At 48.7% G+C, this 24,971-nt stretch overlaps 5 protein-coding genes and 1 non-coding gene across 11 annotated transcripts; 3 read left to right on the top strand and 3 right to left on the bottom strand.

Annotated features, from left to right (window-relative positions):
* Positions 1–13: 13 nt before the first annotated feature.
* Positions 14–4,809, bottom strand: INTS5 (integrator complex subunit 5). Its single transcript, XM_037838897.1, has 2 exons — positions 4,671–4,809; positions 14–3,362 (listed from the first exon to the last, which is right to left on the bottom strand). The coding sequence occupies exons 1-2, from the start codon at positions 4,748–4,750 to the stop codon at positions 383–385; spliced, it is 3,060 nt and encodes a 1,019-aa protein (XP_037694825.1). The 5' UTR covers positions 4,751–4,809; the 3' UTR covers positions 14–382.
* Positions 4,810–13,278: 8,469 nt separating this feature from the next.
* LBHD1 (LBH domain containing 1) lies at positions 13,279–19,298 on the bottom strand. 2 transcript variants are annotated; one of them, XM_037839086.1, is made up of 7 exons: positions 18,972–19,298; positions 17,917–18,076; positions 17,675–17,840; positions 16,829–17,050; positions 14,509–14,633; positions 13,707–13,804; positions 13,279–13,619 (listed from the first exon to the last, which is right to left on the bottom strand). In XM_037839086.1, exons 2-7 carry the CDS (start codon positions 18,064–18,066, stop codon positions 13,589–13,591), a joined length of 792 nt encoding a protein of 263 aa, XP_037695014.1. In that variant the 5' UTR covers positions 18,067–18,076; positions 18,972–19,298; the 3' UTR covers positions 13,279–13,588. The 2 variants fall into 2 exon arrangements, with proteins under 2 accessions (XP_037695014.1, XP_037695013.1); XM_037839085.1 differs by having other exon boundaries at positions 17,917–19,298.
* Positions 14,504–17,179, top strand: CSKMT (citrate synthase lysine methyltransferase). 2 transcript variants are annotated; one of them, XM_037839089.1, is made up of 3 exons: positions 14,504–15,025; positions 15,317–15,637; positions 15,770–17,179. In XM_037839089.1, exons 2-3 carry the CDS (start codon positions 15,571–15,573, stop codon positions 16,423–16,425), a joined length of 723 nt encoding a protein of 240 aa, XP_037695017.1. In that variant the 5' UTR covers positions 14,504–15,025; positions 15,317–15,570; the 3' UTR covers positions 16,426–17,179. The 2 variants fall into 2 exon arrangements, with proteins under 2 accessions (XP_037695017.1, XP_037695016.1); XM_037839088.1 differs by having other exon boundaries at positions 15,019–15,637.
* LOC119538926 lies at positions 15,092–15,240 on the top strand. Its single transcript, XR_005217708.1, has one exon. It is a non-coding gene; the product is annotated as a small nucleolar RNA SNORA57 (small nucleolar RNA).
* On the top strand, positions 19,090–21,080 carry LOC119536330 (ubiquinol-cytochrome-c reductase complex assembly factor 3). Of its 3 annotated transcripts, none has more exons than XR_005217383.1 (3): positions 19,090–19,298; positions 19,379–19,657; positions 20,732–21,080. XR_005217383.1 is itself a non-coding variant. In XM_037839090.1 (2 exons), exons 1-2 carry the CDS (start codon positions 19,179–19,181, stop codon positions 19,532–19,534), a joined length of 276 nt encoding a protein of 91 aa, XP_037695018.1. In that variant the 5' UTR covers positions 19,091–19,178; the 3' UTR covers positions 19,535–20,631. The 3 variants fall into 3 exon arrangements, 1 of the variants encoding a protein (XP_037695018.1); XR_005217382.1 differs by lacking the exon at positions 20,732–21,080 and adding an exon at positions 19,799–20,631 and having other exon boundaries at positions 19,091–19,298; XM_037839090.1 differs by lacking the exon at positions 20,732–21,080 and having other exon boundaries at positions 19,091–19,298; positions 19,379–20,631.
* Positions 21,081–21,616: 536 nt separating this feature from the next.
* UBXN1 (UBX domain protein 1) lies at positions 21,617–24,273 on the bottom strand. 2 transcript variants are annotated; one of them, XM_037839083.1, is made up of 10 exons: positions 24,201–24,273; positions 24,006–24,093; positions 23,810–23,863; positions 23,606–23,712; positions 23,455–23,524; positions 23,017–23,208; positions 22,871–22,922; positions 22,611–22,724; positions 21,919–22,111; positions 21,617–21,753 (listed from the first exon to the last, which is right to left on the bottom strand). In XM_037839083.1, exons 2-10 carry the CDS (start codon positions 24,062–24,064, stop codon positions 21,704–21,706), a joined length of 891 nt encoding a protein of 296 aa, XP_037695011.1. In that variant the 5' UTR covers positions 24,065–24,093; positions 24,201–24,273; the 3' UTR covers positions 21,617–21,703. The 2 variants fall into 2 exon arrangements, with proteins under 2 accessions (XP_037695011.1, XP_037695012.1); XM_037839084.1 differs by having other exon boundaries at positions 23,645–23,712.
* Positions 24,274–24,971: the final 698 nt, after the last annotated feature.

The following is a 24,971-nucleotide window of genomic DNA, read 5'->3' as shown; positions in this document are numbered from 1 at the left end:
CGCTGAGCCACGTATCCTAGCGCCCGCCCCTTCCGGCCTTCTGATTGGCCCGGCCAGAAGGCGGCCCGGTGACGGTCACATTGGCAGAGAGAGCACTCAAAATGCAAGCTACCAGAGGGCGGGGCCAGGGGCGGGCCTTGGGGCCGGGGCGTGGCCGCCCAGAGCCAGGCGCTGTCCGACTTTGCCGGCTCTAAGCATCAGACAGAGGCACTGGACTCTCAACTTCGCAAGTTTTATTTAGAAAAATAGGCGGCGGAGAAAAAAGGTGACAGCGCTCGTTAAGCCAGGGACTTAGAAGAGAAACCTCCTCCCTTGTGCAGCACCCTAGCCCCTTCTCTCTCTCACTGCTCAACTTCTTTTGGCCTCTGGAGCACGGAAAAGGCTATGTCCCCTGCCAAAGGGGAGTGGACGGTGAAGGCGCCTGGAAACGGCCAGAGAAAAGGCCCAGGCGGTCGATGTTGCGGTGGAGGACACTGTGCAGCACAGCCAGATGGGATCCACCCTCACCCCCACCCTCCCTGGAGAAGTCCCGGATGAAGCGGCCACGCTCGGACTGGAAGATGAACTTCTGGGGCAAGGGCCCATGTTCCCGGAGGAAGCCCCACACACTGAGCAGCAGCAGACGCACTTCAAATGGTGCCAGTTGGCTAAATACCTCGTGCATGTTGCCCAAGGCTGGTGGCAGGAGGCTCCCCTCGGCCATGACAGCCACCAGGGTGCAGGATGCCTCCAGCTGCCAAGGCGAGTGGGCTGTATCAGGGTGACGAGAGGCTTCCCAATGACCCAAGAGGGCGGCCAGCAGCCCCCGCAGGAGCACAGAACAGTAGCACAGGGCTGGGGGAGCAGCTGCCACCAGCTTTAACAGCTCAAAGAGCAGGGGCTGTTCCCGGAAGCAGCGGCCAATGCGGAGATCCCGCTCCACAGTGGCCCGGGCATGCTCTTCAGGGGGCCATGCCAGCTCAGCACCAGCTGCGTCAGGGCACACACTCTCCACCAGGGTCACTGCCACTGCTTTGGCTGCCTCCGGGCTCAGGGTGGGAGCCCCCCAGCACCATCCACATTCACTGCTCCCAGGGGCACTGCAGCAGTGCACTAGGAGGTTGAGGAGGCTCTGGGTATTATAGATCACTTCCTGCTGATTGCGTGACTGGACAAACTTGGGTGGCTTTAGGCCACGGCCGATGACTCCAGCATGGAATACAGACCAAATCCCTCCAGGACCTGGCACAGCTGCCGTGTGCCGCCGATTTGTGTCCAACAGAGAGGCAGAGACCAAAGGAGCTGAGATAACTGACAGAGTCTCATTGTTCTCATCCACTTTCCCTCCAAACAGCTCTGCATTGCCCTGATGTAAGGCTCCCTCAACTAGCAGCTGCAGGACAGCCTTGAGTCCGGCTGGGGAGGTCTGAGAGAGGCGAGTGAGGAGTTGGGAGGCTGAGGCCACACCTGGGGGGCCATGCAACCTCAGAGAGGCAAAGAAGCGATGCACCCCAGCCCTTACCAGACCCAGGAGCTGGGAGGGGGACAGGGCTCCCAGAGGGAAGGGACAAATGGCCAACAGGGAAGCAGCAGCTTCAGCTACTTCCTCCTCAGGATGCAGCAGGAGAGGAGCCAGGTCAGAGAGATGGGCTGAGGCAGACTCCCCAATCCGGGCCCCTAGGGCTGCTGGACCCTCGCCACCCTGCTGTTCCCACCCCACTAGCAGTGCCAAGTTGCGCAGGAAGCGGGCCATGAAAGGAGGCTGCAAAGTCCCCGCATGTATCCGAGCCAGGCAGCTTTGGAAGGCCAGGGGCAGGAGGCCAGAGAGACTGACCACCAGCCCTGCATATAACTGGGTGGCCAAACTCAACTCTTCAGGGCTTCGGGCACGGCTCAGGAGATGGCCCACAGCCTCAGGTCCACAGCTAGGTCGGGTGTAGACAGAGAGCAGGCCCAAGAGCTGGTGCTGCCAGAGGAAGCGTTTCCGTTCCAGTCGTAAGGTCTCTCCACACAGCTCTCCAACATGGTTTCTTAGTGCATCTAGAAAGGGCACAAGGCGGGGGGGTGGGGGTGGGCCCAGCACCCCTTCCCCAGGGGATCCTCCTCGATGATGCACCAGTTTTTGCAGGTGTAACAGCAGCAGCTGGATCAGCCGGTCACAGGCCTCACGCACGGTGTCTGGCACAGCCAGGCCCTGGGTGGTGATGACTGAGGCAGGCATGGCTGTGTCCACCAGGAACTGCAGCAGGCGGTAGGCACCTGCCCCAGAGGCCTGGCTCACCAGGTGCACGGCCAGGTTCAGCATGTTGTCCAGTTCCTCTCGGGGGAATCCCTGCAAGTGTTGCTGCAGCTGACTCAGCACAGCTGGAGGCTTGAGGCAGTCCACCAGTTCTCCAGAAACTGTGCCCAGCAAAGCTGGTGACATGACTGCCAGCTGCAGGAGGAAGGGAACTGTGGCCTGAAGGGACGGGTCCCCACTCCGGCCCCCAGTGCACCCTGCTAGACTATCATGGAACATTCTCAGAAGCTCCCGTCGGATGCTGTCTCCATGACGGGAGGCCAGATGCCCTAGGATGCCCACAACTGAGGCAATTTTGGGTACCCGTTTCTCCCCGGGGATGACAGGAGATCCAGGAAAGGGGTCTGTAGAGGGGTTTTGAGAAGAGCTTCCGCCACCGCCACCAGCTCCACCTCCAGCCCCACCATGGACACAGAAGTCCTTGAGACCACAGGAGAGGACTCGGGAGATGATGGTGCCAGGAAAAGAGGATCCTATATGTGCCACAACCCAGTCAAAATGTGGAGAATGCTGGACAGAGGTATCCAGCAAGGCATCCACACAGGCATCTGGGCAGCTGCCAATGAGAGCCGAGAGGCACTGCACGTAGATGTCCATCAGCGTGCGTGTGGCCCGGCAGCCCATCCACAGCTGCAGCAGTTCGTTGAGAGAGCCGGTGGCATGGGGCACACGCTGATGCTGGCCCGAGTATGTGCTGCTCAGCTGCCCCATGAGGTCAATGGACCACGCACTAATCACAGGTGCCCAGGCCTTTGGATTGGCCCGGATGAACTCAGACAGCACCTGCTGTACTTCCTGTACCACATCCTCTAGGCCAGGACCCCCTGCAGGGACATGGGAGGATGGGAGTGGGCGGAGGTGAGGTGGGCCAGCCACAGGGCTTTCATCCAGGGCAGCCAGGTGGGCCCGGACACTCTCATCAAAGACGCCCCGCAAGTGGTCCAGCACAGCAGCCCGAGCAGGTGGCAACGAGCGGAGCAGGAGAAGACCACAGCGAGCATGTTCCCGGGCTGAGAGCTGGTGGCCCAGAACAGGGTCTACACCAGTAAGAAAAGCCTTGATTTCCTGGGACAGCTCCTGAGCACTATAAGGAAGCAAAAGAAGAGAAGATTTAGAGTGTTGAGATCTTGGGCAAGTTACATTCTCTTTCTGAGCCTTGGTATCATATGAATAATCCCTCATAGGATAATGTTTGTAAAGCACTTAAGCTCCGCTAATTATTCAGTAAAATAGCTATGTTCCTCTAAATAATAATAAAAATACCAACATTAAATACCTCAGAATGTCAGCTACTCTTTGAAATACTTTACATGCATCTCAATCCTAATAGTCCAATGAGATAGGTACTGTTATGATCCCATTTTACAGATAAAGAAACAGGTTACATAATCAGACTATAAGCTCCAAGAAAGCAGGAACAATTTCTGTGATCTTCAACACAACTCCCTTCTACTGAGGTGCCTGGCATACGGGAGGTACTCAATAAACATGTTGAATCAAAGAAGTATGTTTTGCATTCTTATAACAAACATGTGCTTTAAAAACACCTTTGCAGCTTTTCCTCACCCCCACCCATAACACAAACACCCCTGGATTCTGCTCTTAACAGAAAGAAAATAGTAACCTTTAACTTGCCCCCTTTTCAGGGCTCTCCCTCCCAAATCCTGATCCTCCCCATATCCTGCAGGCAACCTAAGCACCCTCCACTTAGACTCCAGCACATCAACAAACTTCCCAGTACCCTCTGTGAGCCTGGGAATCAGGGTGTCCAATGACACAAAGAGGGTCATGCCTTTGACCCGCCCCCTCCCTAAACATAAGGGTTCAGTCTTGGAGGTCCAGATGCCAACATATAGGAGGAGGCAAAATCTCTTTCCTCTTATTGCCTTTTTTGACGAAGAAAACAGCAAACTCTAAGGGCTGATAGGCTCTGACAGTGCCGTTCCTCTCTGGTTCCTCCAAAAAAACATCCCAAAGTAAGGGGAGGATACCGTTCAAATGCAAGGAAAAGTCTACAAAGAAGCATTCTGAGGGTTTCTGGGTCTCGGTTCTCAGGGAGACTCCATGAAATCAGAACCCTAAGTTCCCTCGAGTCTAACTGGGGCAGGGCGCCTGGGTTCCCAAGAGTTTCTGATGTTCTCGATTCCTGCCGGGGCCGGGGTAGCTGGACATTGGGATGTAGGAAGAAGCAGGGCCGAGGTCTTGCTTGGTCCAGCTCTGGAGCCAGCAGTTTGGGTGAGGCAGTCCCTGAGGTCTGGGAAGACCCAGCCAGGAATCTATAGGAACCCTGACGCGAGTTCTCCAGGTAGGTAGGATCCGGGTCCCTGCCGAGCAGGCTGGGGACTGGCGCGGGGCCGCGCGGCGGGGGGAAGTTGCCAGGGGCTCTGACTACCTGAGCGGCGCGGGACCGTGGGTGGCCGGGGTGGGCCCAGGAGGCCCTGGGGCCCCGGGAGGGTCGCACAACGCGGACATCCCGGAGCCCTAACCCGAACCCGAGGCGGGAGCTGGCGGAGCGCAGGCGGCGCAGGCGCGCTGACCGAAAACCCGAAAGGAACCCGCGGCGCGGCTTCTCAGGAAAACTAATCCGGCGATACCCGCGACCCTGAAACGTTGGTTCCGCCCCGCCGCAGGGTCCCGGCCCCAGGGCTGCAGCCGTGGCAGCCGGGAGCCCACGCGCCACCGAGGCAACCATTTTTTCCCAAAGGGCAATTGGGTTTATTTTTCCTAAGGCAAAAAAATTGAAAATGTTCAACTCATGAGCTTTTTAAAACGGAAGCACTAGAAAACATTTTAACAGTGACAATGTAAAAACCAGTTAAAGAGAGAGAAGGGATGCGGGCAAGGGGAAAAGAAACGGAAAGAAAGGAGAAGGAAATTCATAGATGTAGAGAAGAAAAGGAAAGAGGGAGGAAGAACTAGCTGGACTGAAGGTATCCTCCTGGGTCAGGAGTACTTCCTTCTACTAGCCTCCACTGTTTGGGTTTTCCTCTCCTCCCAATCTCCAGCTCAGGGATCATCGTCTAACTCATATTCCCCAACCTGGCAGAGAGGGAATTTGGTAACTATACACTGAGCTAGTACACCTCATCAAGAGCTCCCAGTAGGGCCAATCTACCTAAATCAGTTTCCAGCTATTCATTCCATTTACTAACTGTATTCTCTACTTAACCTCTCGTGCCTGTTTTCCTCGTCTTGCAATAAGGATTGTAACTTCATTTCAGCTACCTCACAGGGTTCTGGTGAAACTGTATAGCACTTACAACAGTGACTGCATTGACAAGTACTTTATAAGCATTAGCTATTTTTATTACGTTTGTTGAATGAGCACCAGAAAATAAGCTCCTTGACAGCAAGGATTTTGTCAATTTTGTTAAAAGCTCTATCTTCCTACCTACAAGTGCCTGTCTGGCAGATGGTAGATTCTCAGTAAATAGTTGAATGAATGAAAGGGAAAGGAAAAAATCAAGAGGCCAGTAGGTTCTGAGCACTTGCTGCTCCCAATAGGAGTGTTTATTAGAGTTAACACCAGAGAGAATGAAGTGATTGTACATTAACAATGACTAATTATGGTTATTTGTTCTTAAATTTTAAAAATTCAGTCACTTACAAAGTGTGTGTACTACCTACTAGCAAAAGCTGTTCTAGGCCAGTTAATATGGGAAACCCTTTTTACTCCTGACTCTGCCTCAGACCTGAACCTAACACTTCCTTTATCTGGGTCTCAACTTTTGATCTGTAAAAGGAGTTCCAGCTCTGAGTCCATTATGTGGTCCTTGCCCTTAAAGATTTTACAGTTGATGGGTGCTTGTTGGACAGATATGGGTTCATGTCTGCCATTTATTTGCAGTGTAACCCTTAGCAAGTGACCCAACTGTTTGAAGTTTGTTTCCTCGTCTGTAAAATGTGCACAATGCCTCATATCTCATAGACTTTTTGTGAAGATCGCTTGAGGTAATTTATGTAAATTAAATAACGCCTGGTACAGAAACAATGGCTATAACAGGCAATTTAAAGGACTTTGGAGCCAGGCTGCTTGGATCCAAACCCTTCTATCCTTTACTAGCTAGTGACTATGGGCAAGAGTTTTTCTGTGCCTTGGTTTTTTCATCTGTAAAATGGGGATAATAATAGTATCTGACTGAGCGTATGGCTTTGAGGTCCATGAACTAATATATGTAAAGGGCTTAGGACAGGGTCTGGGGCAGAGTAAAGTGCTTATATAAAAGCTATCTATTACAGGTATCTAACTGGGGAGGTAGGATGGGAAATGATGGGGAGCACTGCACGACAATATCCATTTAGATGTCTGCTGTGGTAGAAATTATAAGTTTGGAAAAAAGGGATAAATGAGGGCTGGAATGGGCAGAGAACACTACATGGAAAAGCTAAGTCTTGAACTGGACTTTAAAGGATGGACAGGATTTGGGAAAGGGAGAAAGGAGGCAACCTGCATCCCAGCTGGGAGAAACAGCATCAATACTGCACATTTGTGCCCTACCTCCTACCTAAGGAAGGAAACTAATACTTTTTCAGACTTAAACTTTGTGCCAGATGCCAAGAGGGATTCAGAAAAAAAAAAAATTAAACAGTAGCTACATAATATACATCACCTGCATCAGGAACACCTGGGGAGCTTGTTTAAAAATAGACTCTACAATATATAAGGCTATGGAGCCACAAAACTGCTGATGGGAGTGCAAATTGATTAAGCACTTTGAATAACTGGCAGTATCTATCATAGCTGAACACAGCATACCCTATAACTCAGCAATTCCATTCCTAGTTGTGTAGCCAAGATTAAAGGATATATGGCAAAATTCTTAGCACTATTTGTAATAGCCCCAAAGTGAAACAACCCAAAGTCCATCAACAATTAAATGGATAAATAATTTAATGGAATACTATACAGCAACGAAAATGAACTATCGATATACACAGCAACATGGCAACATGGATGCATCAGGAGGAAAAGGAGCCAGATTTTTTAAAAAGTGTCTATGATTCCATTTATATAAATTTCAAAGGCAGGCCAAATAAATCGATGGTTATCCTTGGTTGGGGGAGAAAGGGGTGACTGTGGCTATAAGGAAGCAGAAGGGAGGCTGAGGTGCTGGTCAAGGTGTTTCTTTATCTGGATGCAGGTCATATGGATATGCTCACTTTGTGAAAGGCACTGGGCTGCACACTTATGATTAGTGCACTTTTCTCTATGTATGTTACTATGGTCATTTGGAGCTATGTATCCCAGAAAAACATGTTTTACATTTAATCCATTCCTGTGAGTGTCAATCCATTTTAAGTAGGATCTTGAATGAGGTTACTTTGGTTAAGGTGTGGCCCAGCTCAATCAGGATGAGTCTTAAACCTGTTACTGGAGTCCTTTATAAGGGGAATAAATTCAGACAGATAGAAACCCATAGAGGGTGAAGCCAGAAGCTGAACATCCACAGAACCCCAAAAAGAAGGAAGAGGCTAGGAGAGCCCCCATGTGCATTGCCAATGGACAGGGGAGCCCAGGATCCAGGATCACCAGCAGCCATCCCCAGAATGCCACAGTCTTCTTGGAGAAAGCACTGCCTTGAGGATGCCTTGATTTTGGATTTCTCCTAACTTCATAACCATGAGCTAATAAATTCCCACTGTTTAAGCCAATGCATTGCACGGTGTTTGTTTGAGCAGCCAAGGAAACAAAAACAGTTACATTTCAAGAAAACAATTGCTTTAAAATATTTGTACTTCAAAGGAAAATGACAAAAAAAAAAAAAGAAAATGACAGCAGTGACACAGACATTTGTACACCGATGTTCATAGCGGTATCGTTTACAAATGCCAAGAGATGGAAACAATCCAAGTGTCCTTCAACAGATGAATGGATAAACAAAATGTAGTATGTACATAGGTATACACATACACATAAGATGGAATATTATGCAGCAGTAAGAAGCAACAAGGTCCTGAAACATACGGCAATGTGGATGTATCTTGAAGATACAATTCTCAGTGAATAGTCAGACACAAAATGAGAGATATTGTATGTTACCACTTCTATGAACTATCTGAAAAATGTGAAATCAATGTCTTGTAATATAGAATATTGGGGACCTAGTGACAGACAGTAGCTAGTGAGGGGGAATGATAATCTAATATGTTCAAATACGTTACTGATGGTGAATTTAAAGGTATGGTAATGGGTAAGGGTGACGGTTGTTTGTTAATGGGATTATAATTATCAGAGCTGTACTGAATGAGAATTGGATTGAAAGGGGTTGTTTAAAGGCATGTTTCTCACAGAGCAGCACCACAAATGTAGATAGGGGCTTGCATGATATGCTTTTAAGGTATGACACTAACAGAGAGTTGACAACAGAAGGGTATATGGGAAAAATCTACATATTGCATACTAAGGACTATAATAGTAGGAATACTATACTAGCATTACACAGATACTAGGGACAAATAATTGAGGGCTGACCAGAGCTACGAGATAAGATATTTTGGGTCATTAGAATTGTTTAAAATGGAGAGTGATGAGGATTGTTCAACTAAGTGATGATAATGTGAGATATGGATGGATTATTGTGAACATAATATATACTATGTGAACTTAGGAACCCTGTACTTTATAAGTCAAGCCCTCGATATTGAGGCTGGCATGGGTAAAACTTACAGTTGTAAAGGGGAGGCTAAGCCCATCTATAATTATGCCTAGGAGTCCCTCCAGAGAACCTCATTTATTGCTCAGATGTGGACTTTCTCTCTCTAAGCCTAACTTTGCAAATAAATTCATCACCCTGCCCCCAACATGGGACAGGACCCCAAGATGAATGAGCCCTTCCTGGTGATGTGGGACATGGATTCCGGGAATGAGCCTGATCCTGGCATCGAGTGATTGAGAATGGCTTTTTGACCAAAACAGGGGAAAGAAAGGCAATAAAATAAGGCTTTAGTAGCTAAGAGAATTCAAATAGAGTCAAGAGGCTATCCTGGAGGTTACTCCTAGGCAAGCTTCACCTAGATATGCCAAATGACCACAATATGATAAGCCCAAGTCAACAGTAGTCCTGAAAACCTTAAAGAATTCCTGGATCCGTCTCTGAGACTCTATAAAAGTTTCACTCACAGTTTATTCTTCAGAGACTTAAATCCTTTAGATTGTTCCCATGCCAGCTAAGTCCCCAAACCCAGAGGCCATAACCTCTTCAAAAACATCAACTAGATGTGTCCCCTTTGCTCATAAAGTTGACAACCCTGTTCAACATGAACAGGTTAGGGTGGTCACTGCCTAGACATCCCTGAGGATCGGGAAAGTGATTAAACTAGAGGAAGGGGTAGCAATAGACAAGATGGAATTTAACAAAGGATTATGAATATTGAATCTCTATGTAATTTTCTTTTTCTTAGTTACTAGGGTATTAGAATAGCTAGAACAAAAGAACTGAAATGGTAGAATTGAAACCCATAGCATCCTTTGAAATTTGTTCTGTAGCTACTTGTTAAATTGTAATTTGAAAGCTATACCTTTTTGTATATATGTTATATTTCACAATAAGGAAATAACTGAAACTATGGTACTGTAACTCATAACAACTTTGGAAATTTCTTACATATCTTCTTGTTAAATCATACTTTGAAAGATATTACCTTTTTGTATATATGTTATATTTCATAAAAAGGAAACTGCACTTGGAAAGTTATTACTTCTATATATATGATATATTTAACACTAAAAATTATGTTAAAAAAAAGAAAAAGAAAATGACAACTACAAAAACGACTGCCTGGCTCCACCAGATATTCTGATTCAGTATTTCTGGGTTGGGTGCAGTCTTGTGTTGAACAAGCATTCTAGTTATTCTAAGGAACACCATTTTTTCATTTTGTTTTTGAAGACAAGGACTGAGTTTGTCCAAAAAAGTTTTTTATTTGCAAGAACAGTACAATAATACAGAGAACTCCAGTGTACTCCCTGCCTACCAAACATGGTTCCCGTTTGACTTTCAAAAATTCTGTTTGTTGGTAGCTAGGTCCAAGGTGTTTACAGTGAAAAGTTGCTGTGTGGAGATGTATTCAAATGGGAAAAGCATATTTTCCTTCTTGCCCTGTTTAACCACTGCAGGCTCCCTGGAAGAGGGAGGGTTTGGGCTGAGTTCTTTCCACCCTCCCCAACTTTATATTTTGAACAAATTCAATCCTTTGGTAAAGTTAAAAGACTAGTACAATGAACCCTTATATATACCTTCTACCTAGATTCACCAATTGTTAACATTTTGTATTATTTCTTTCTACACACTTTCATATATATGTATATGTATTTTTGTTGTTGAATCATTTGAAAGTCAGTTGTAGATAACTTGAGACTGTATCCCTAAGAACATTCGTTTCTTTGGCCAAAATACTATTATCTCACCTAAGACATTTAATAAGGCAGCAAAATAGCTAATATTCAATTTTCCATATTCAAATTTCCTCAACTGTTCCAATAATATTCTTTGCAACTGCCACTCCCCCCTGAATCCAGGAGCCAACCAGGGATCACATAATGTATTTAATTGTCATTTCTCTTTGTTCCCCTTTAATCTGGAATAGTACTCTTACCTTGTGCTGGGTGATTGAAAATTTTTGAAGAGTCCAGCTTAATTTAATTTATTTCTTTACTCATTTAAGAATATACCACAACATGACTCCCAGAGGTGTGAATCCCTCTGGCAAAGCAGAAATGACTCCTGGAGATGAGCCTGGACCCAGCACTGTGGGATTGAGAGGATCTTCTTGACCAAAAGAGGGAAGAGAGATAAAACAAAATAAGGTTCCAGTGGCTGAGAGATTTCAAATGGAGTTGAGAGATCACTCTGGGGGGTATTCTTATGTGCTATATAGATATCACTTTTTAGCTTTTCATGTGTTGGAATGGCTAGAGAGAAATGCCTGAAGCTATCAAACTGCAACCCAGTGACCTTGATTCTTGAAGATGATTGTTTGACTATGTAGATTGTGTAGTGTGACTGCGTGACTGAGAAAACCTTGTGGCTCACACTCCCTTTATCTAGTGTATAGACAGATGAGTGGAAAAATGGGGATAAAAATTAGATGAAGACTAGGGTGAGATGGAGGGGATGGAAAGATTTAGGTGTTCTTTTTTGCTTTTATTTTTATTTTGGAGTTAGGACAAGTTTCAAAAATTGATTCTGGTGATGAATGTACAATTGTTATGATGGTGCTGTGAATAATCGTACACTGCATGGCTGTAGGGTGTGTGAATATATCTCAATTAAACTGTAATTTAAAAAATAAATGAACAGTGGAGGAGGAGGGGCACAGGATGTTTTAGATGTTCTTTTATATTTTAATTTTATTTTTTTGAGTAATGAAAATGTTCAAAGTTTGATTGTGGTGATGAAAGCACAACTATATGATGACACTGTGAACAACTGATTGTACACTTCGAAGGATTGTATATTATGTGATTATATCTCAATAAAATTGCATAGAATAAAAAAAAAGGTATCTCACAACCTGGGTTTGTCTGAATGTTTCCTTATGATTCTCATAATTAGATTTAGGTTAAGCATTTTTTTTTTTTTTAATCCACATAGATGATACCATGTGCTTCCCATTGCCTTAGTTCAGGAAGTATGTAATATCAGTTTGCCTCACTATTTGTGATTCTAAGTGTAGAAACCTGATTAAGGGATTGTCTCCCAGATTTCTCCACGATAAAGTTACCCTTTCCCTTTGCAGTTAGTAATCTGTGGAGTGACACTTTGAGACTAAATGAATACCCTACCCCCCCTCCCAACGACCTTTCACCTAGTGGTCTTAGCATCCATGATGAACTTTACCTGAATTATTACTATGTTGCAAAATAATTTTCTAACTCTATCGTTCATTCATTTGTATTACCTATATGACATTTGCTGCGAAGAGCTCCCCACCTCTCCTTTTTGATATTCCTGTGGGCTTACCGATTGTTTTTTTTTCCAATGTGTTTTTAATTCATTATCATCACTTTTTTTTATGCTCAAATTATGCCAAATTTGATCAGTGGGTAGCCTCTTCAAGGTGGTCCCTGTGTCCTTTCGACACATCACTACCACTCTTTGAGCACTTTCTTGCTTCCTGGCACAAGATGTTCCAGGCTCACCTACTACTGTCCCTGCCCAAGACTTGGAATCAGCCATTTCTCCAGGAAAACAGTATCATGTCTGATTTTGAATGAAGAAAGGAAAAGGATTTGTTTGAAAACTGAGCTGTACTCAGATGCAGTAAGGAGAAGGAGGGAAGGACATGGGAGTGAGGAGATATTTTAAACATCTTGGAATACCCATCATAATTTTGTCCACTTGTGCATAAGATGGGCTGGAGCTTACTGTATTCTAGGAACCGTCGTCAGCAGTCCAGTGTAGCTCAGAGAGTAGCAAGAAAAGGGGAGGCTGAAAAGATGTGAAATTAGAGAGGGAGGCAAGTGCCAGAAAATTGAGGACCTTGTAGTGAATTTGAATTTCGGTTGAAAGTATAAAATCGAGGGGGAAAAAATGGCTCCAACCCTTCTTCCCAGGGAGCCTGCACTGATTAAAGAGGGCAAAGAAAGAATATGTCTTTCTCAGTTTGACTACTCCAGGCAGCAGCTTTTCACTTTAGACACCTTGGCCCAATCTACCAACAAATGGAATTTTTGAATGTCAAAAGGGAATTAAGATTGCTTTTCATTTTATTAAAGACACAATCCAGTAAAGGAAGCAGAAACAAAGATCAAACCAAGTGACCTGCCCACCTTGGCCACAGGGGCAGTGGCCAGACTAGTATCAGGACTGTTCCCTCCTCTCTCATCCCCACAATAATCTATATATTTTTGTCCGAGCTGAAAAGTTAGAGCATTGCCAGCTAGGAAGACAGCGCCATCACAGAGGCTGACTTCTTGATGCCTTTGTTCAGGCCAGCTCTGTTTCCCACCCACAAACCCCTTTTCATCACCCCCATCCCAACATTTAATCACACGCATCTAAGTCAGAACTCTAGGCCTTTATTACAATAAACCCCTTCCCCAGCTCCCTCCAATCTTTTTTTTCTACCCTCTTCCTTCCCAACAAGTCCCTGCAGGCCATTATGGAAGAGGAATGTGGGGAGAATGGAAAAGGGCAATGCTTTCTCCCAAGTCTGCTGAAACCTGGGCTCCCCTTGGCAGGAGCCTCCTGGCTCCAGATGAAAATCATTTGGTGGAAGGGGCAAGAGATTCAGCTCTCCTCTTCAAGTTCTTCCATTTCTACATCCTGGGGGGCTTTTGTCTTCTTTGGGCGTTTGGGCTGTGGTTCGCTAGTCCTGGCTGGCTTTGGGGGAGCTTCCACTGAGCAAAGAGGAAAGAGGAAGGCATTAAAGAACCCAAATGAATCCCAGCGCTTCCCCTCATCCCAGCTCCCTGTCGCAGCCTCACCATCCATGGCTGCCTTCTCCTTCTGGGCAAGCCGGATCTGCTGGAGGAGTTTCCTGCGCTTCTTCCCGGACAAAGTAATGTTGGCACGAGAACTGGACCTGAATGGCAGGTAGGAGCAAATACACCCCAGTTAGCCCTAACTGACCTAGGCCACACAAGTGGTTCTGGCATTGGATAGGTCTTTGGCTTCAAACCACAAAACTGGAAATCTGGGATCTAAGATTCGGAGTTAAGCCCTTCTGACCCTTAGACTGTAACATACTTTCTTTAACCTCAACATATATCTCCAGGTTCAGATAAGTAGTAAAATAAGTGCAGCTAAAATTTAGTATGTAGTAGAAATTCTGTAAATCTTTATCATGAAGAAATCAATGACAAGATGTAAAACTTAATTATTGGGAAGGGGGAACCCTTCCCCAAGCCTCCGAAGAGCCTTGAAATGTATGCAAAATCCAATGTGAATCCATGAAAATTCACCGAGTTGATTACCCCCATCGGAAATAAAAACGTCTACTTTAAAAAACCTGTTAATACAACCCTACTTATGAAGCTATGCGAAAGTACAATGATATTGGGGGGCGGGAAGAGTGTACAGCTTTCCTTAGACTCTCACTCAGTGGGGTCCGGGACCCAAAGAGGTTGAGAGCTGCCAGCGTGGTGCGAGGCCAGCACGGTCCAGCACCAACTCAGCTAACACAAAGTTCCTTGCATAAGCCGAGAGGAGGTGGTTGCTGCGGAGCACGGCCGGGAGGAGGGGAGAAGCCTCGTAGGAAGGATCGGGGGAAGAGGGTCCGGCACTCACGCCCGCTTTTTGAGGTGGTGCCGCGTGATCAGCCCTTCGTCTATCACAGCTCCGACCACCCGGTGCCTCAGTCGCCGCTCCCGGTTCAAAACCCGCCGTCGCTTGAACAGCTTCTTCTTCAGCTCCTGCAGGGGAGAAAGAGGCGAATCAGAGGGAGGCCGCCGACGGCGACCCCGGCATCCCATCCATTCCATTCGGCGCGAGGGAAGAAGGTTCCGGACCCAGCGCCGCAAGCAGCCCCGGGCTTGCTGGAAGGCAGGCAGTCAGGGCTGGGGACGTTTGAGGAAGTAGAGTCGGGGCCCCCAAGCAGTCACCGTGCGAGGCCGGTTGACCTTCCCACCCGGAGCCCCCATGGTAGCGTCGCGACCTCGGCGCGGGGTCCTGGTTTCCGCTCTTCTACGCGATCTGCGCGGCCCCGCCCCTGCCCTCCGTGGACCAATGGCAGCTCGGGGGCGGGACCCAAGAGATTATATAAAGGAGCTCCGCCAACTTCCCCTTCTTTCGCGGGCGGCTACGGGTAAGTTTCGGTTGTGCTTGTGGTGTCCTGAGATTGGTCGCGGGCTCCGGGCGGGACCTTGGGGACCCTCCTTTTCTTGGCGGGGATCGGGCGTGCGGTCCCGGTCCCCGTTATGTACGGAGGCAGAGGGAGAGGGCTCCGGCCCCCTTGGCGTCATGTCTTCGGTGCCGGCGGCTTCCGGTCTGTCGGTTCTATCCTCAGTCGCCGGGACAAGGCTCCGAAAAGCAGGGCAGACCCGAGGGCCCACCGGGCTCTTCCCCTGGGTGCTTACGGTTTCTCCTCTGATTTCAGGTCTCTGGACTGCGCCTTGAGAGTGGAAGTTACATACTCGTCTTCTATTTCCCGTAACAATCATTAAAGACTGTGCGTGTGAGTCTGTGTCCGCGTTCTTTCTTGCGACGTTGCAGAGTTCGGGAAAGCTACGCGTCCTTGCGCGACTCGGAACTTGCAGATCTTCCCTCAGACCTCAGGCCCTTGCCTTTCTCCCACTCAATTTCGGGCGGCGGCTCGCAGAGGGTACCTGGCCGACCTTGCTGGGACCTCCGATGGCCGCGCTGCGTTTACCCCTACACGTGGCAACCCTGAAGGCGGGGACATGTCGCGCCTTTGCGGGTAGGAAGGGCGAATAAAATGGTGGGGGGGGGGGCGCAAGGTGGGTCCCTAGCGACCCGGGAGTGTCTTTCTGGAAATGGCGCCATTGAACTCGGGCATTAGGTGACAGATGCCCTCCATCCGTGTCCACAGGCTCCCTGGCCGGAAACTGCCTGGCCGACCGCCGCCTCTGGGATCAGCTACACGCCCAGCCCCGTCTGGGTAACGTTACCACCTTCGATTGGTTTTTTGGATACGAGGAAGCCAAAGGGCTCCTACTGCCGCTGCTGCAACAGGCACGGGTCGCCTGCCCGCTCCGGGTGCTGGACGTGGGTTGTGGGATCTCGAACCTGTGTGCAGACCTCTACACTAAATGCCCGCACCCCGTGGAAGTGCTGGGGGTGGACTTCTCTCCTGTGGCTGTGGCACACATGAACAGCCTCCTGGAGGGTGGTCAAGACCAGGCACCCCTGCTAGGTGCCCATCCTGCCTCCAGCCTCAAGTTCCTGCAGGCTGATGCCCTGAACCTCGGGCCAGTGGCTTCCTCAGGCGCCTTCCAGCTGGTGCTGGACAAGGGCACTTGGGACGCTGTTGCCCGAGGTGGTCTGTCTGGGGCTTACCAGCTGCTGTCTGAATGCCTGAGAGTCCTGAGCCCCCAGGGGACCCTAATTCAGTTCTCAGACGAGGACCCTGATGTGCGGCTGCCCTGTCTGGAGCAGGGGTCCCAGGGCCGGCCTGTGACTGTGCAGGAGCTAGGTCCTTTCAGAGGTCTCACATACTTTGCTTACTTGGTTCACGGCTCTCATTAAAGACACTTCTTGCTGACTTGTTTCTGCTGGGTCAGGAGAGGGTTGGAGAGCTTTGTATTTGCAAAACAGATGGCTAGGAAATGAGAGTGTGATGGCTAGGCTTCCATATTTACTACTGGGTATGCACTTATTGAATGTTTCTGTGACTCAGTTTACTCATCTGCAAAGTGGGAATGATACCAAGAGTCATGGGGCTTACAGTGAGATATGTAAAACATTTAGCAGTGCCCAGCACAAGATGAGTGCTGAATTCAGAAAATGTAAGTGGATCATCCCTTTCCCCCAACTAACTAGATCTCAAAAAAGCAACAGATGGGAATTTTTAATCCAAATCCCAGCAATGACGTGTGGCCCAGTGGCTACCCTCTAAGCCTTGTTTTTCTCTCTTGAGAACAATACTCACCCTCAAAGCCACTGCTAGGCAGGAGATGGGGATATTCCACAATGCAGTAGACTTCGGAGCCTGCTGCCAGGTCCCTGAGAGGACAAGGGTTGGAATCTTCGAGACACTCCTTGTCCTCAGGAATCCAGGAGGCATCTTGTTCTTCCTGCTCCTGCCGCCAGCCGAGTCCCGGGTTAAAGGTTTTTAGGGGTGATCTAGGGTCCAATGGACTCCAAGCCCAGCCTGGGAGGGGTGGGGGATAAGGGGAGTTATAGAGCCAATTAAAACTACTCGTGATGTATTACTGAGTTTTTGTCAAAAATGATAGGACAAATTTGTTACCGTTTTTTGTTTATAAAAACAATACAGCAGCTATGAATTGATAAAAAGTCTTAACTTCACATACTCAGTTTCCTTATTTATAAGGGGCAATTTAGCTTCCTCACTGCGTTGCTCTGAGAATCATGAGGTAAAAGTGTTTATCACAGTGCCTGGCGCATAGTGACTGCTCAAAAAAGAAAAAAAAAAAAAACCAAAAAAACCCAAACCCTTAGCTTCCCTATTAGTATACAGACATGGAAAAAAATCAAAGAAAAGACCTCCAAAATATTAACTATCTCTGAGTAGTGGGATTTGGGGGTAATTTTATCTTTTTGCCACAAGAAAAATAATGTAAATACTTTGTCACCCTTGCTGATATCCAAATGACCTAACGTTCAACTTTGCCAACAGCCTTGACTCTTCTCTCCTACCTCTAGAAATTTCCCTGCCATGCTGAATGCAGGGAACACAACTGAGTTTTCTGTCCTGGCCCTGCTGGGAACATTTAGGTCACAGTGGCCCCATTGCACCAGCCACCTTCCTCACCTGGCTCTTCACTTTGGTCCTGGAACAAGACCTTGGCCTCCTCCTCTTCCTCACCATCAGTGAGCAGCAGCAGCTCCTCCTGCGGCCACTGGGGCATCTCAGTCTCTTTGCTCACTTCAGAGGCTTCCACCACAATGGAAGGCAGGCAGGGCTTCTGAAAGACAACCTGTACCAGGCAACAGGGGGCTTGGACTAAGTTAGAGAACAAGACAAACAGCAGGGCAGAGTAGGGAGATACTAACCTGAATGTCCTGGTTACCTTCAACCCTGGCAATCTCCCCTCTCTCCTTCCAGAGGGGATTGGTCAACATGGGACTTTCTGGGTCCTCGGAGTCTGAGCTATCTCTAGGCCAAGGGCCATCTTCCTCGCTCCTCTGTGGTACAAGGGCCATGGTGGTGATTCTTGGAGTACAAGGTGGGCAAACTCAGAATTAGAGTACCCTTGCCTAGTGCACCCTACAAACTGCTCCTTTAATCTTCTTAGGAACCCGGCCCCTTAATCACTTCTGAGGAGAGGATGACATGTTAGGAGATTATGGGCCTTCTAGAGGAGGGGGAAATGACTAACAGGTGCGATAGGAGCTTTATTTCTATTCATTCCCTGGGGATATTGACAACGGCAGAGATGGCAGGAGGCGTAGTAGACAAGAGGGGCACCTAGGTTAAAGCCCCCTGAGTGAAGAGTTTTGAAAATGAACTTGGAATTTCCTGACTCCTTACCTCACTGGGTCTCCCCAACTGGCATGTTTGTATTTTATTTAACGTTTATGTGGTGTTTACTATTTGCCAGGAACTGTTTTACAAACAAACTCATTTAATTATCCTGAAACTATGAATAGGTACTTTTTAATAGCCCATTTCAGATGCAGAAACCGAGTACAGCCAAGTTAAGTGACTAGCGCAGAGTCATACAGCTAAGAGCCGTTTTCTTCTCCAAACCAGAATTAAGCATGTTACACGAAATCAAGAGTTTTCGTGGTTTCAAAAGAAAAAAACAAACCCATGCCAAAGGTATGCCATGACCAAAAAAGTAACTCCGCGGGGATGGGGGTGGGAGACGTCAGTGGACTGATGTGTGTTAGGTATCTGGATGACCACTTCGTGCAGTGTTGAACTCCACAAGTTATTGCAGGAAACTACAATAGCCCTACTCTCTATTGATCAGGAAATTTCGCAGGACTGAATACCGGTCAATCGCAAAACCCACAGCTACCACGTTGGAGACACGCACCCTTCTCTCGCAATTTCACTCTGGATTTGATAACAATGGGCCTCGCGCCCAGCTCTGGGTACCTACGCATTTTCTCGATGCGATCAAACTCCTGGGTTAACCCCGACACTCTAGAACCCACGTCTTTCGACGCTCAAGCTCTCTCTAGCCCGGCTCCGTCTCTATGGTTTCCGTCATGGGTCGCTCTAGCCTGCGCAAGGAACGACGGTCTGTGGAGGCTCTCTAGGCTGCAGGAGGCTCTGCAGGCCTACCTCTCTGGTTGCACAGTCGGCCATGGGGTTCCTAAGGAAGGCGCTTGTCGTTGTCGTATTGCTGGGTGCGGGAGCGGGCTTGGGCTCCGCGCTGTTTGTCCTTGTGACCCCGGGAGAGCAGCGGAAGCAGGCGATGCTGAAGGTGGGAGCAGCCGGGAGTCCCGAGGTGGGGCGGGCGGGCGGCGAGCGCCGGGCTTTGCGAGCCTCCCTCCCTGTCTGCAGGAGATACCGGAGAAGCATCCTGAGCACAGGGACGAGAAGGCCAGGACCCAGGAGCTGCTGTTGTCCACGCTGCAGGAGGCAGCGGCCACGCAGGAGAACGTGGCCTGGAGGAAGAACTGGATGGTCCGCGGCGATGGCAGTGGGAGATCGGCATGAACAGGGACTTGCCCTCGTGGTCGCAGGAATCGGAGACGGCCCTTCTCCCCCGTGGACCGGCTGGGAGTCCGAACCAGGGATGAGGTGCCCAGGTGTCTTTGGGGCCCCGGGAGTTGCCGCCGGGTGAGCACATTCTACCACCCTACCCCACTCCCGCCCCGGCACTGGCTGGGCCTTAACTTCCACATCGCTTGCCGAGGCCCCCGAGGCAGGAGTAGGATGTGGTGAACTAAAGTCACCAATAAATCATTTTCCCCCATCCAGAGAGTGAGCCTTGCGGTCGGATGACCCCAGACGCCTTGAGCTGTAGGGTCGTTGGTTCGGACGCCTGTGACAGCGGTTCCGCCTACGCCGCCCTGCATGTGTGAGGCTGAAGCCCAATAGGCGTAGCGACCGTATTTTCGAAACACAATCAGATCACATGGCATAAACTTGAGTGTACTTCCCGGAATAACCAAGCAACGTTTTGAGATCAGGACTATCCTGGAACATCTTGTCCAGTGGACGCAATATAGAGGACAGTCTGGGCTCTTGTCCTGTGAGGGAGGTTGGGGCAGGTCATCTAGCACTTACATGTCATGGTGTCCTCTGTCGCTGTTATTTGCCCCATTTTACCTCTGGCTAAACGGGCTTAGAGAGGCTGACTTACTAGGAGTGAAAGGAACGTTTTTTGTTTTTTGTTTTTTTTTAAAGCCAGTTGAGATAATTTGCTCAACTCCAGCACATCACAAAGCCTCTGAGCCTCAATCCTATTGTATGAATTGTGATAACTCTATCTTGAGGGTTGTTGTAAAAGGATCCATTTAGAAACATAAAGTGCAGTGCCTGGCACAGAGTGAGCTCTCAGTAAATGTGATGGCTGGTTGTGTGGTTTTTTTTTTCCTTTCAAAGTTTTCACCAGTTTTCAGTCTGTGAATCCAGCCATAAGTATATGTTGCAGCTGCCACTGACGAAGTGAGAGAATCTCTGGCCCCACATCAAGTCAGCCAAGTCTTTCCCCTTTTGTCTATTTTATCTACTGTGGCTCTAAGCAAGGTTTTAATTGGAAAAAAAAAAAAGGTCTGCTTTTATTAAATAAAGCCAGAACATTAAATGAAGCTTGGTGAGGTGTAATCCATCTATGGCCATTGTTGTTGTTTTCAGCCGCTTGATGGTGGAATTTTAAGCCAAATACACTTTTATCTGCGATCTTTGCAGTGTAACTGCCCCCCATCCCCATCCCGCAACCAGGAATGAGAGGGGTCAGCAGCTGTTTGTGGCAACACTGTGGGCACGTGGTGAGCAGCAGTGAGAGGAGCCACCATGGGGGAGCCTGGCGGTTCAGAGCCTGAGCCCTAGAGTCAGGGGCTCCCCAGGTATGTGTCCAGGCTGTACTTGCTAGCTGTGTCAGCTTGGGCAAGTTATGTGCTGTAGTGTCCTAATCTTTAGGATAATTGTACTTTTACCTAGAAAACAGCACTTTCCTATCTCTGTTAATACATTACAAAGCACTTTAATTGTGTGTGTAACATTATTAAGTAATCAACACTTTTTAATGTTATTAGGAAAGCACCCCAGAAGTGGCTATGAAGTATCCGTACAGCAGAAAAGATGCAGTTGCAAAGGTCACCCCAATGTTCCTCTCAATGTTTGTGGGGGTGGCCACACTTAAAATAAGTCGCTTAGAAGTTATACTAATTGAGGACTTATTAGGTGCCGAGCGCTGTGCTAAACGCACCTTGTATCAGCATTACGAAAGCCTTGAAACAATTCTAAGATACAGGTACTTTTATCATCATTTTAGCCATCATTTAACTGAGGCTTAAAGAAATCAAAGCCCATAGCTAATGGCAGAATCAAGATTTTAAGCTTATGCATTACACCTCACCCAAAGGAGCAAAAATTGCCATCCAGTATACTTCCCACCCTCTGGCACTCTCCCTCTCAACCTCCCCAGCAGCCAATCAGACCCAGAGATTAGAAACAAGTGTCTTTGTTGGAAATGAAAGATGAAGAAGAGGACCTATTCCAAATGCCTACCCTTTAGCTTCTGAACTCTGCCTCAGTTTTGTCCCTCAGCCATTCAGGAAGGAGTCAGGCACATACAGAACTCAGAAGGTCTATTTATTAGGATGTCAGTGCTTTATCAAAGATGAAGAGGTCAGAAAGGGATGGTGGAATAAAGGCCCCTCAGCTGGGACATTTCTTGGCCACGATGAGGACAGCAGAAGGCACAAGTCCTGCAGATGGAAGAAAACAAGTTTGAGCCACAAAGACTTCTGCTCTTTGCCCTAAAATTTCCTAGCCTTGCACCATCTCCAAAATCCCTTCTCACTGCATCCCTTCCTTTCCCAGGCATACTCCCCATCCTCCAAGCCCTAGTTTCTGGGTCCCATGTGCCATACCCAGCTCCTGCAGAGGCCGTTCCATGTCAGCCTCTGAGAAGGCCCGTCGAGGGAAGCCACTGAGCAACTGCACAGGGTCCTGGCCTCCTCCAGGCTCCTCCCCACGGTGAAGCTCCACATAGAGCCTCACAGCTGCCAGCTGTTCCCGGGCCCGGAATGTCTGGGTCAGTGAAGTCCCATCGGGCAGCCTGACCTGGAGGATAAGGGAGAGGTGTGATATTAGAGTCAAAACTGAGTGAGGTGCCCAAGAAAGGAAAAGAACAACTGAAGCTGGCCTCTGCTTCCTAGAGCAATTGAACCAGCAAAACTACTATTTAAAGCACCTAATGAGCAACCACTTACTCTGCTTTACCAAGCAATGGAAATAAGGAGACTCCCACCTCCCACACATGGATTATACAAAAATATGTAGATAACTATCACATTACTCAAAGAACTGTGTAATAAGACAAATGGAAACATAAACAAGTTACAGAGTAATTGCTGAGTAAGAGGGAAGTATGTATTTAAATAAGATCACGGCAAGTGAAATTTGATCTCTTTCCCAAGAGTGGAAGAGGTTGGATTTCAAAGTCATTTACAAAGAAGGGAGAGGTTTGGCAAAGGGAACAAAACTGAAAAAAGCTCTGAACTGGGAACCTCACAGATGAAGGAAAGGGTCCCAAGAGTAAGACAGGAATCAGAACCAGTACCTGTATACGACACTGGTCATACTCCCGCTTGGTGGGAGGCTCCTGGCTGGGAGAGGAGGGGATAGGACCTGGCTCCGTTGCTGGTGGGGATGGCCGAGAACCCACGCTACCATACTAAAGGGCAAAGTAAAACATTCCATTAGACACTCACCCGCAAGAAACACATATCATATAAAGCCCACCTTTTTCCTCTGAAGCTGGGAAAGGGGATTTCCTAGCCCACCTACTCTACTACCCCCAGAGTCTTTCTAAATGCCCACCTTCTTGGCTCTTTCTGCTTTGTCTCTTTCAATCTTTTCTCGAACCCTTTGTCTGGAATGTGGAAAGGAAGAAGGTAGGTCAGACATTGACAAAACAAATCTTGATTCTTTTCGTGTCTCTTATGCAACAGCCCCATCACCCAGACCTGGCTGCTAACTCTTCAGCCTTTTCCCTCCTCCGTTCCTCAGCAGCACGGCGCATCTCATCTTCCTGTAGCCGCTGTCGGGCCGCTGACAACTCCTGCCCTTGTCGCCTGCGCTGCCGTTCCCGTTCCAATGCCTCCCGCTCCTCTCTTTCTTCACGTTCCCGCTGCTTCTGGGCCACCAGCTCCAACATCCTGTGTTGCAGAAAGGAAAGTGCTCAAGATAAACAGACAGTAGAGTGGGGAGGTGAGTTTATGACAAGGGACTTAAAAGACAAAATCAAGAAACGTGTCCCAAGACAAATGAAAGAAATGAAAGGAGAATGCCAAGAAAAGATAGAAGGAATGTGAAGAGAAAGTCCAAGTTTCTTTGAGCAGACTTGTGTACTGGGGAGAGAGAGAATACAACCCTCAGAAATGTAAGATTGTCCCTTACGGTACCTCTTAGTCTGTTCCTGTCTTTCTTCTTCACTCAAAACAGGTTTGCCTTCTCCTGCAGCAGACCCGGGCCCTACAATCAATCAATATTGTTACCACTTCAGATCCTCCTCAGACCCTCCTGAATAATCACACCGTATACCCCAGTCAGGACCTTCAGGGCCACCTTCCCGGGAGGAGGTGGGTTCCCGACCCAGAATATGTCCAAGAGGGGTCTCTAGAGGCTCGTCCACATCGGGGTCGTCTTCGTGCTCCATCAGCCTGGCAGGGAATCGGGAGGGAGGTCAACATTCAGGCTGCCGCCCTCCCCCATCCCCCAGCAGCCTCTAACCCCCGGCCACGCGGTCTGAGAACTCACCAGTCCATCGCAGCCTCGATGCCCTGGTTCCCTGTGAGGGCCAGAGCTTTCTCCCTGAGGGCAGAAACACAGTGAATGGCGCCCACGAGCCATGGTGGTGGGCAAGCGGGGGCGCAGGGCCTGAGGCCGGGCTAGGGTAAAGGCCGAGACCCAGCCACGCTCCCCGCGCAGACTGAGGTTAAGGGGGCTCCCTTACGCGCGTCCCCTGGGGAAGCCCATCTCGATGAGACTCTCCAGAGCCGTCAGCTCCGCCATGGCGCCGCCACCGCCGCCTCCGCGGGGACCTAAAGAAACGAGGAGGGCGGGGGTGGGTGGGTTTAGCACGGGGCGACCCCGGCCCGCGCCCAATCCCGTCCCCGATGCCCCCCGGCCGGGCAACTCCCTCACTCACCGGTCTCCGAACCCTCCGCGGACACCGATGAGAAGAAAGCCGAGGGCAAGCGGAAGTGCCCGGCGCTGTTTGGGTCACGTGGGGGGCGGGAGGGACGGGTGCCGAGAAGAGGCAGAAAGCCTGCGGCTGGCCCGCACCGAGAGCGCGACGGGGCCCGCAGAGCGTCGGGGGCCCTGGCGGGACGCGACTCCACGGGCCCGAGCCTTGGCGGTGTGGGGGAGAAGGACTGGGCGGTCTCGAAACCCGGGGATGGAAGGAAGCCAGATCCGGGACTTAACACTCCCTTCCCTCCTTCTTAGAAATTAGAAGGCATATGGCCCCTAAGTTAGCGCGACCAATTGGAAAGTTACTTGGCGGTGTTAGCCATAGAAATGCGCCTACTCTTTGACCTACTCATCCTCTCCTGGCAAAAGAGCTCTCCTCCGCACGGCTGCCAGAGGGATCTTTGCAAAACACAGTATCTGATCTTACCATCACCTCCCTGCTTATTACTTCCCCGTCGCACCCCAAATACCTAGGACAAAACTCAAATGCTGTTGGTCTAGCGTCCTCCCGCCCACTTCTTTTTTTTTAATTAGAGCCGTTGTAGGTTTACAGAAAAATCATGCAGAAAGTACTGAGTTCCTACATAACTCCCTCTCACACACAGTTTTCCCATTGACATTTATTGACATTTTGCATTAGTGTGGCACTTTTGTTACAACTGATGAAACAATGTTATAATCATGCTATTAACTTTAGCTCATCGTTTACATTAAGGCTCACTCTTTG

Source organism: Choloepus didactylus, chromosome 6 (genome assembly GCF_015220235.1).
Source record: "Choloepus didactylus isolate mChoDid1 chromosome 6, mChoDid1.pri, whole genome shotgun sequence".
Taxonomy (NCBI): Eukaryota; Metazoa; Chordata; class Mammalia; order Pilosa; family Megalonychidae; genus Choloepus; species Choloepus didactylus.
This window is presented reverse-complemented; position numbering and strand designations above follow the sequence as displayed.